At 44.5% G+C, this 11,337-nt stretch overlaps 1 protein-coding gene across 1 annotated transcript; it reads left to right on the top strand.

The window, feature by feature from the left end:
• The first annotated feature begins 253 nt into the window (after positions 1 to 253).
• c20h2orf42 (chromosome 20 C2orf42 homolog) lies at positions 254 to 10,497 on the top strand. Its single transcript, XM_040158385.1, is given in 10 exon segments — positions 254 to 364; positions 3,046 to 4,206; positions 4,517 to 4,636; positions 4,807 to 4,917; positions 5,838 to 5,942; positions 6,866 to 6,973; positions 8,383 to 8,483; positions 9,525 to 9,594; positions 9,597 to 9,680; positions 9,769 to 10,497. Coding segments are annotated over 9 exon segments (2,049 nt in total). The 5' UTR covers positions 254 to 364; positions 3,046 to 3,095; the 3' UTR covers positions 10,008 to 10,497.
• The last annotated feature ends 840 nt before the right edge of the window (positions 10,498 to 11,337 follow it).

The following is an 11,337-nucleotide window of genomic DNA, read 5'->3' as shown; positions in this document are numbered from 1 at the left end:
GAGCGTTTTCTTCAAAACCTTCTTTATTTTGAAGAACATTACTTTTTTTTTCTTTTTTTTTTCAACTGAAAAATTCTCCTCCTTTCTCCTGGTTCTGCAAACTCAGGCATCAGTGTACGTGAACTACAGCTACCATGATCCACCGCTCCTGGCGAGAGACCGCCCCCCTCCCTCCCCTCCCCTCGCGTCCCCTCGCACCCCCCCCCTTTTTTTTTTTTCTTCCTCAAGTGATCATCTCCGGCCAATGGGGAGTGTCGTTACAGGCGCAATGCGGTCGTCGGGATGTAAGGAGGAATGGCGACGGTCGAGACGGTTTCGGAGGCCAGAGTCGAGCTGGATTTGACCAAACAGCAGCGGATCACAGGTAGTTTGAACGTTTGATTTAGCAAAAACACACATACACACACACACACACACACACGCAGGCACGCACGCGCCCCCGGGCACGCACGCACGCACGCACAGTAAGATCATGTGCAAGCCGGGCGGTGTGTTTACAGTGGGGAGGTGCATCATTTAAAACACATGCATGTCGTTTGAATACAGTCAGATAGTCAGAAAAACTTAGGAGGGCAACCTGGTTTTGATCAAAGATCAATAATGTCAGTAGAATTTTGTTTAAATAAAAAAAAAAAAAGTGTTATTCCAGCAGGAGATTAGGTTTGCATGCAGGCAGTAACACACAGGCTTAGTGGACAGTGATGACAATGATAACGATCAATAATCAGGAACATAAAAATAAAAAAATGAACAGTTTATATGACAGGGGCGGGAAGTAATTCACTCAAGGACTGTACTTCAACAGTTTTGTGCTGCTTTACTTGAGGATTTCCATCTTATACTACTTTATACTCTGTATACATTTCAGAGTGAAATATTGTACTTTGTACTCCACTACATGTGTTTAACAGGTATAAGTACTTGTTACTTTTAGAATTAAGATTTAACATGCAAAACATATGATCAGTTTCTAAAATATGACAGATTAATGCACAGTCAGGGCTGCAACTGTGTATTATTTCCAGTATCGATTGCTCTGCAGATTCATTGATTATTTGTTTTTGGCTATAAAATGCTAGAAAACTGGGAAAAGGTGCTTTTATTATTTTCCAGGGCCCAAAGTAACGTCTTCAAATGTATTGTTTTGTCTGAGTAGCAGTCTTTGAATAGCTGGAACCAGGAAACGTTTTTGGAAAACATCGAAAACGATTATTCGATTATCAAAATAGTTCATTTTCTGCCGATCGACTGATGGTTGCAGCTCTGTATAAAGTACCCAGAAGTATTAAGAAGCAGTTAAATTCACTCCAACCCGACCAACTACAGCACCGAAGTACCGCTGACGTGTCAGCGCATTAATAGTAATGATCCAATAATGCAACTTGAGAGTGGCCGTTTTGTATGATGAGTACTTTTACCTTTTGATACTTTGAGGAAGTTTTGTTGCTACTGCTTTTCTACTTTTCACTCAAGTACAGTTTCTGAATGCAAGGCTTGTATTTGTAATGGAGTACTTTTACACTGTGGTGTTCCTACTTTTATCCAAGTAAAGGATCTGAATACTTCCTCCACCACTGAGAAATAAAAGTAGAATGTTAAAATAAATAAATAAATAAAATAAAATACCAATAGACTAAATAAAAACCGCAGCAGGTCAAGCAAAAAAAGTGGAAACACTGCTGCCCTCAGATCCAGTCGTTCAGTTGGCACAGGGATAAAAGTGAGTCTAAAGTGGTGGACTCAAAGAAGGAGGTTAAACTCCTCCTGAAGTGGGTGATCAGGGCAGTTAACTATCATTCGGGACGTACTGATAACACTGTGACTATAAAACGTCTTGAAGCTGAGCTCACTGCACCCCGATCACCTCACTGGGCCCCAAGACCAGCTCGGCCAGCCTGTTTTTGATTCACCGGACTGAGCCAACCAAACCAAGCCACAATACAGTGGGTAAGAACCACGGGGGTGGGGGGGTTACTGAAAGGGCCTACCGGGCACGGGCCCAGGGGGTCAGGGGTCCCTGGACTTTACCTGCAAAATATTCCAGAAAGAGACACAGAACAACCAAAATGAAGCACAGAATGGCCACAAAGAGATGCGAAACGTCCTCAGAGAGACTGAGAGACTAGAAAACTACAGAGACGCAAAGCAATAGTAGAGCACATACCTCTCGCAAGGCCAAACAAAACCTACACGTCTGCCTAACTCTTATAATAGAAAAACTAAAGGACAAAGGAAGTAGTCTGATAACGTAAATGATTTATTTGTCATAAAACATACTAAGTACAACTCCGTGTGTAATGCGGATTCAGCATTTTCTTCCACCAGAGCCAGATTGTTATCTGGATCTGGATCTGGTGCAGATCCAATCTGGACCCAGATTGGATCTGCACCAAATTGTACAAACTCCAGTCATAGATCTCAACATCATAAATATGTCTGACCTTTCACATCTAGATCCATACATTATTTCCTCAGAAACTGACAAAACTTTTGAAAAATGCCTTATCTCACAATGTCAATCAAAGTGATTAAAAAAAAATTCCTGGATCTGCCCCTATGACTGGATCTGTGCCGAAATGTAGTGGGTTCGTCCCTGGCCCACGCCCCCATCCCTTCCACCGAGTTTGGTGCAAATCGGTTCGGCACTTTCAGCGTGTTCCTGCTGACAAATAAAACAAACCCACAAACAGACACGGGTGAAAACCTAGCCTCCCTGGCAGAGGTAATAAAGTCATAAGAGCATTGAACACATTAAAAGAATTCGTAAAAGTATTTTCAACGAGGAACAAAATCAGTAGTTGTGTAAGTAATACTGGGCCGTGAGCTTCTAAGATCAATGATCATGTGTTTGGGTTTTGGTACATTTACCCTCGGATAAAACTCGGAGGGAAATAAAAGCTGACTGTGACAGAGTCATCAGTGAGTTTCCAATCATTCCCGTTATCTGTAAGTTCCTCCGCAGTCATCCGTGCACAAGATACTCATGATATGTAGTCAAATGGATCACTTTGTTTCCCGTACGTTTCCTTTTCCGTCTTTTTCAAGGTTTGAATCCCCCTCACTTCCAGCTAAACTCTCCGTTATAGAGCCCCAGGATGGAGACTGAGGTAACAGTGTCCTCCTCCTTGAGCGTGGTCTCATCCTCCGCTCCGCAGACCTCGACCGCGCAGGCTAACCTGGCAGCAAAACAGCGAGACGGCAGAAAGACCACATCCACGACTCCCGCCTTTCTCTCCAACCTGGGGAGGGCCACCCTGCGGGGCATTCGCAAGTGTCCTCAGTGTGGCGTCTACAACGGCACCCGCGGGCTCAGCTGCAAGAACAAGGCCTGTGGGGTGTCCCTCCGGAACGCCTCAGCAGGAGGTAGAAACGGCAAGAAGTGCGCCGTGGAGGTGGTGAAGGTGATAATAGACAGTGAGGAGAGGGGCGGGAAAGAGCGCGAGGGAGGAGAAGTCCTGAGCGGCGGCTCGGGTGGAGGAGTCCAGGTGTTCTCAGTGTGTCACCGAGGAAGAGGAGCCACGGCTACACAGCTTGGCTTTGTCGAGCTTGTTCCCACTGACACTGCTATAGCGACTGGCGACGGCGCCACCCTGCTCACCCGGATCAACCTGGGCCGCTGCTTTTTGCCCTCTTGCAGACAGGGTCAAAGGTCACATCAGGGCGAGGCAGAATCGGCGTCGGCCGGTTCCAAACAGTCCTCCGACAGCCTCTGCATCCACATCAAACAAGCCATAGAGTGTCGGAGCTGTGCAGCGCCGCTGACCTTAAAGAGCTCCGTCCTGGAGGGTTTGCAGGCCTCCATTCAGGCCAGGGAGGAGCTGTGGCGGCTGGCCACGGAGTCCCCAGGACCCCTGGTGCAGCGCGTTTCAAAAGACACCCTGGTGGTGAAGTGCCACACGGATTCCCAGCATCCTCTGGGCCTGCTGCATCTCACTGTCGGCGCGGGGGCACTGCCCGAGGTTTCAAAGAGCGAGAGAAGGGGCAGAGACATGCAGCAGCATAGCGTTTTTCACTGTGCCTGCGAGGTTAGCGGCAGAAGAAACAAAGCCGGTGCCGGTGGCGCAGGTGGCGCCGCCGGCATTCATCCTCCCCCCAGCTCGGCCGCAACACAACCCTGCCTTCACTTCTACGCCTGTGTGTGTGCCTTTGCAAGCGATGAGAAACTGGCTTCAGAGTTTGCTGCTTTCATCAACTACAACCCCAGCGGTAACCCTTTCGACCTATTTTATCGGAATAGTTTGAGATTTGGGGAAATACTTATTTTTGTTCTTGCTGGAAATCACTGCTCCTGGCCGAGAGATAATCTGGCCCATATCCCCCAGCAGAACCATAACGTTTCTCTTTTTACGCCTTGCTTTTTTGTATTTATGCTAAGCTAAGCTAATTAACCCCGTGGCTCTACTTTCAGCAGTAAACTAATTAGCATATTTCCCCAGATGTCAAACTATTCCTTTAATCCATAATTTGGTTCACTCAGACCGATCGCTCATGTCTCTCTCCTTGCTTTTCCCTTCAGGTGTGCAGCAAAGTGCTACCAGCAGAATGACTGGTCCCAGTGAGAAGCCTCTGCAGCAGGTCGAGCCGGTCAACTCTCATCATAGAGCCAAGAAGCTTCGCCTGGATGAATCTCTCTCTGGTGGTGTCATCGTAAAACCTCCCGAAAGACTTCTTAGAAAGCCTTTAATCTCTCATTAATGCTGGACGATTCTGCACAGCACGTTTATCTGAATCTTCCATTGTCCTTCCTTCTCTTTCTGTCTCATCTTCGCCAACCTGTCGCTGTTTTAATTTCCTGCCTCTGCACAGCCCCCTCAGTGGCCTCTGCCTCTGGGGTGGGGAAGGAGGGAGTGTCGGCCTCCGGCCTGAGGAAAGCTGGTCAGAGGAAAACCCCTGGTGCTGGTGGGCTGAAGGCTCCAGGTGCTGCCTCCCTCCCTGCCTGTCCCACTACTTAGCCCACTCCCTCTCTTGCCTTCTCTGCCTAAATCTCTGTGTCTGTTCACGAGCCTCGCGTCCTCTTAGACATCTGCCTCTATCTTTATCATTCCCTCTGTCTAATCCTGCAGCACTAATCCTGGTCCACTATTGAAAAGAACAGGGTCACAGTGTGGTGGACACACAACCTATTTTAACATTCAATTTGTGACTGACAAAACCGGGGTGTCTGCAGAGCTTGAAAAGTCATCAAAAAGCATTGATTTCAGTATCCTCTGGAAAAAAGAAAGGCCCTTAAAGGTATTAAAAAGTCTTAAATATATTTTCTAGCCTTTCGTAGGCAGTAAGTTTAGTTATAAAATGTTTTTGTATTTGATTTTAGCAAAAACTGGCTGGAAAATTCCAAGTAGTCCTGTTTCAGACTTTTGATCTTATATGAAATAAATATATTTCCCCAAATTAAATATGTAATTTTTAATTGGTTTCCCCTTCCATTCATTCATCCATCCATTTTCTACTGCTTGGCCATGTCAGGGTCGTGTTTAATGATTAATTAATGATATTTTTAGCTGTTTTTACTGGGAAGTAGGAACCAAAATGTGATATCAGTGTCATTTCATCCCTGCTGGTTTTCATCGATATCGCTCATACTCTTGTCTCGCACGACCATGAAACAGGAATTAAACTGCATCCATGTGGTTTTAAAAAGGTTTTTAAAAAGTCTTTAAGTTTAACTTGGTCAAACCCTGAAAAACAATTCAATTAATTTTGACAGACAAAAGTTTACAGACTTATAGACAAAATATCTTGGTGGTAGAAACAAAGAAAATAATGAATGAGAGCTTGTTGTGCTGTTTGATCCTCTAACCTTTGTGTGCGTGTGTGTGTGTGCGTGTGTGTTGCAGGGAGTACCCAGGCTGTGGACGAGCGTACAGTGACGTTGGGTTTCCATCGCTGGCTGGCCAGTGTCACAGAGAGGATCCACCAGACGATGCACTACCAGTTTGATGGTAAAGTTAAAGCAAGACCACATGTTGTTTCAGCTAGAAGATAAGTCAGCTCACCGTATATATAAATGTAAACCCTCTACTGGTTCAGAGTCAAAGAAAGAGTTTGACATTTTGCAGTCTTTCTGTTGCAGAGTTAGATGAGAAGAGCAGATACCGCTCCTCTATCTGCTGCTTAAATATGAAGTTCTAATATCAGTTCCTGTAACTTTGCACTCAGCGAAGCTGCGGAGATCTGGCGACACCGCGGCCTTGTTATAACGGGGCAAGAGGCACAGACGTAAAACTGGAAGTGAATGCACCAGACGTCCCTCATGGCAGGGGACAGCTGTGCACGCACAACTGTGGCGAGTGCAGTAGGTCAAAGTTGAGAGAGGAAGTGGGTGTGTGCATTGTGATGGAAAGTTTTGGTAATCACTTCATCATTTGCCTCTCTTGTCCCTGTTAAATGAGTCTGGCTCACCTGGGGCTTTTGTGTCAAACCCGAGCGATCGTCTGACGGCCGGCGTCTCTCGGCCTGTCAGCGTTTTTAGCGTTGCTGTGTTCCCGGAGCTTGGCGGCTACTTTGTGGAGTACAGTGTGACCTTAACCAAAAGAACCAACCGCCAAACCAATCCTCTCATCTAGTTCTTGACAGAGAGAAAATGTCGAACTACTCCTTTAATAAATGGTTGTGTTTTTTTTACATACCAAAGCCTAATAGATTTCTCATAGTCTGGCAAACCATAGGTTTGTCCCACCAATCGCTTAATACTGACCCATAACGCATTATTGAGTTATTTATTTCAACCCCTTTTTGTTTTAACAGAGCAGGAGGCTCAGTAAAGGGAGACACTCAAACCTGTTTATCTCAGGTGCAGGACGACTGGCCTCAGTTGCCTGTCGCACGCAGTAAAACATTGTCGGTGTCCGTGTTTATCCACCAGGGAAACCACAGCCTCTGGTGTACCACATCCCCCAGGAGTTCTTCAACGCGCTGCAGCACCGCCTGTCGCTCGGGTCGAAGAAGAGGAGGCTGCCAAACTTCACCACAGGTGGGAAAACTTCAGATTAAGATTTTCCATACAGAACCATGTCATAAATCTTATAAAATACAATATGTTGTTAAGATGAAACCAGGGGCCCTGAGCCTGTGTAGCTCGTGACCCCTTACAGAAACGCAGTGTCTGGCTGGGGCCCGTTTTTACATGTTTGAGAACAGAGTGATTTCCCCTCTGAAGATCTCAGAGGTTTTTACATTTAAATAACTGTCCCGTGTCCAAAAACTATTCAGTTATTCCACAAAAACAGCAAACATAAGGGGGGGAAAAAGATTAAAGAAAAAATAAAAACGTTTTGCATTTGTACAGAAGAATTCAGTTTTTTCTTTTCCCCCCAGATTTGTCTTGTGACCCTCTGAAGGGGCCCCACCCCTAGTCTGGGAACCACTGATCTAAACTACTGAACACTACATATAGCTCCACCTCGAGCAGCTGCAACAGTGAAATAATCCATGTGCACTGATGCATCACTTTTAACAATTGAATAATGTCACATGTATAATAATGTATCAGTCACAGGGGCTGACAAGACGTGCTTTTACTTAGGAAGAGGATCTGAATTCTGATTCCACCACTGGATAAACAAACCACAAATATGTGAATGAATATGGGCTCTCTCTCTATTCTCTCTCTCCCTTTCTCCCTCTCTCTCTCTCTTCTCTCTCTCTCTCTTTCTCCCTCTCTCTCTTCTCTCTCTCTCCCTCTCTCTCTTCCTCTCTCTCTCTTTTCTCTCTCTCTTTCTCTCTCTGTCTTTCTCTTTCTCTCTCTGTTTCTCTGTCTCTCTCTCTTTCTCTGTCTCTCTCTGTTTCTCTCTCTCTGTCTCTCTCTTTGTCTGTTTCTCTCTCTCTTTCTCTTTCTCTCTCTTTCTGTCCCTCTCTCTGTTTCTCTCTTTCTTTCTCTTTCTCTTTGTCTGTTTCTCTCTCTCTCTCTCTCTCTTTCTCTCTTTCTCTCGCTCTTTGTCTGTTTCTCTCTCTCTCTCTTTCTCTCGCTCTTTGTTTCTTTCTCTCTTTCTCTCTCTCTTTCTCTCTCTCTCTTTGTCTGTTTCTCTCTCTCTTTCTCTCACTCTCACTCTCTCTCTCTTTGTCTGTTTCTCTCTCTCTTTCTCTCACTCTCACTCTCTCTCTCATTGTCTGTTTCTCTCTTCTCTCTCTCTCACTCTCTCTCTCTTTGTCTCTCTCTCTCTTTCTCTCACTCTCACTCTCTCTCTCATTGTCTGTTTTCTCTTTGTCTCTTTCTCTCGCTTTCTCTCTCTCTCGCTTTCTCATTCTCTTTCTCTCACTCTCTCTCTTTCTGTCTGTCTCTCTCTCTCTCTCTTCTCTCTCTCTCTCTCTCTCTTCTCTCTCTGTCTCTCTCTCTTTCTCTCTCTCTCTCTCTGTCTCATTGTCTCTTTTCGTGGGCGGCAGCGTTTGTGAGAAACGATGGACTCCCTCTCGGCTCCTTCTCCAAGTACACCTGGCACATCACCAATCTCATGCAGGTCAAACGCATCTTTGACACCCCAGAGGTAAACACTCTCTCCATCTCTCTTATGCAAGCGTGTAATGTCCAGTGATGCCCCCCCCCAGGGTTTTCAAAATCCTATTTTTGCTCCCTCGACTTTCACAGTCTCAGGTTGATTTTTCTCAGTCAAGCTGAACATTGTCCCCTGGCCGTCCCGAGAAGATCCGACTTGATAAAAATATCTGCATTCGTCCAAGTTGCCCTCAGATATTTTCTGTGCAATCAGAGCAATAAGCTTAACGCCAAGCTGTCGTCAGGCAGTGAGCAAGCGGCTCACACACACACTGCGTGTACCGAGCTGCTGGGCTGCAGACAGTATTATTATTGAACCTTCAGAGCATCGTGTGACATCTATTGACATTTAAAATGTGTGATGAGAGAGTGGGCTGGAAGCAACAAAGGGTTGTCGTGTTCGGTGCAGCCAAGAACGCGCCTGTTACCACATCTAAATGAGTTGCTGTATTTAAGCTTGTAAAACATTTTGGCGAAACAACTCTACACTCAGCAGGCATTCTATTAGGAACATCTGTAAAAACTGCTTATTCATGCAACCGTCCAATCAGCCAATTGTGGTTGAGTGCGGTGCCCTAAGATCCTGCAGATACAGGTCAGGATCTTCATTTCGAACATCAGAAATGAGGGGGGCGGGAGATCTCAGTGACTGTGAGTCTGGCATGATTGTTGGTGCCTCCACATAGTTTCTGCAGATTTGTCAGCTGCACATTCACGCTGCCAGTCTCCCGTTGGACCAAGTCCTGAAGGCGCTCTACTGGCTTCAGAACCTGGTGACTGGGGAGGCCGCTGAAGTTCACTGAGCTCGCGGTCATGTTCCTGAAGCTCCTGGCCTGTAGCCGCATGATTTTAAGCATTTCACTGCTGCCACGTGATTGGCCGATTGGATAATTGCATGAAAAAGCAGTCGTGCAAGCGTTCCTAACAAAGTGCGTAGTGAGTGTGTGTAAGTATAAAGTTACACTCCACCCCAGACTACCCTCTTTATCCCTCTCTCTCTCTCTCTCTCTCCACTTCACCGTCTGCCCAACAGCTTCCCCTGGAGCTCTCTCAGAGCTTTGTAAAAAACGTTGACGGCTCTTATTCACGTTTTCGCTGTCCCGAGCCTCCCCTTCCTCTACGGAGGGTGAGCTACAGGACAGATCAGCCAAGAGCATGCCCATGGAGCTCCGCACCTTCCTCAAAGTCGGTGGGTGACAGTTTGTTGTTCCGCCGTGACAGCGGCAAGAAGGCGTTCGGCAGAGCCGTGAGTTTGTACACTGTTGTGTCTCCGGCAGGAGCAGGCGCGGCAGACCAGAGGGAGGCCGGTCCGTTTGTGATCGAGTGGATCCCGGACGTTCTCCCTCGCTGTCAGATGGGGGAGCTCAGGATTAGCTTTGAATTTGGCCACCAGCAGAGCGGTCAGCCGGACTTCTGTGAGAAAACGAGCGCAGTGGAGAAAGGGGGTCGTAACAGGTCAGACTCCACCCAATCCAAACACACGAAGGCTGTTGAAATCCTTCAGGTGGTTGTCTAATGGCCCCCCCCCCCGGTCTCTTCCTTATTATACAGTGTTAACATCAGCAGCAATTGATTTCAACTGCAACACTTTCTCATTGATACAGTGTGTGACTCCCCCATAAATCCATGTTATATTATGCAAGGCATGGGTAATCAATTGCCATGTCCTTTGTACGGTATAATATTGATCAACGCTATTTTTAGACAGTCTCGTTTGTCGTGGAGTACTCATATTAATGCCTTTTCCTTTACACTAAATATGCACAAAGTAAAACAACAAAAAAAGGCAGGATATTTTTGGAAAAGAAATATATTTTTATAGCTAATGGAAAAAAAATTTTTTTTTGTCCAAGACAGATCAAACAACCACTTAAGAGCATTTAAAAACAGTTAAGCATGTAAACAAATGGAAATATTTACTGATTCCCATTTCCTAACTTTTCCCAAAGGTGTGAAAGCCTGTGTGTGTGTGTGTGTGTGTGTGTGTGTGTGTGTGTGTGTGTGTGTGTGTGTGTGTGTTTAAACTTTCAAAGAAGGATATATATATTTTTTGTATTCTGTTTGTTTGTTTTGCTATGTAAGCATTTAGAAAATAAAACACATTTAATGGATAAAAGTGTCTCTTTACTGTGCAGTGGTGGAAAGTGTACCGAGTATTTCTATTCAATGCTGCTTTCTACCTCTACTCCCCTACATTTATCTGTCAGCTATTGTTACTTTTCAGATAAACATTCAAGTACAAAAAAAAACAAACACATGAGAAGCTTATAAAATACAGATTTAACTTATTATTTGCAACCTTTTTGGCATATGAGCCCTTCCGAAGAACGGTGTAGCTGGGACTGCTCGTCATGTTTCAGATGTCTATGAGTTGTGAGCAGTTCCTTCCAAACTTCTCAGATGATGTCATAGTGACTGTCTGATGCCCAACGAGGTAAAATTATTTCAATATTTTATTAAAAAAAGCAAAGATTTAAAAAAAAAAAATGAACATGACAGACATTAAAAGATTTTTGCAGAAAAATGAATTGTCCTGCATGATTTTTTTGAATGAATTGTGGATTGTGGATTGGTTTTTCAAACGGAAAAAAATTTGATTATACCAACCTATGTATTATATTATATTATATTATATTATATTTTATATTAATATAAAATATATGTGTATATGTGTGTATATATGTATGTATGTGTGTATATGTGTATATGTATGTATGTGTGTATATATATATTATATATATATATGTTTTATATATATATATGTTATATATGTGTGTTATATATATATATATATATGTTATATATATATATATATATATATATATATATATATATATATATATGTT

This window comes from Xiphias gladius, chromosome 20, assembly GCF_016859285.1.
Source record: "Xiphias gladius isolate SHS-SW01 ecotype Sanya breed wild chromosome 20, ASM1685928v1, whole genome shotgun sequence".
Taxonomy (NCBI): domain Eukaryota; kingdom Metazoa; phylum Chordata; class Actinopteri; order Istiophoriformes; family Xiphiidae; genus Xiphias; species Xiphias gladius.
This window is presented reverse-complemented; position numbering and strand designations above follow the sequence as displayed.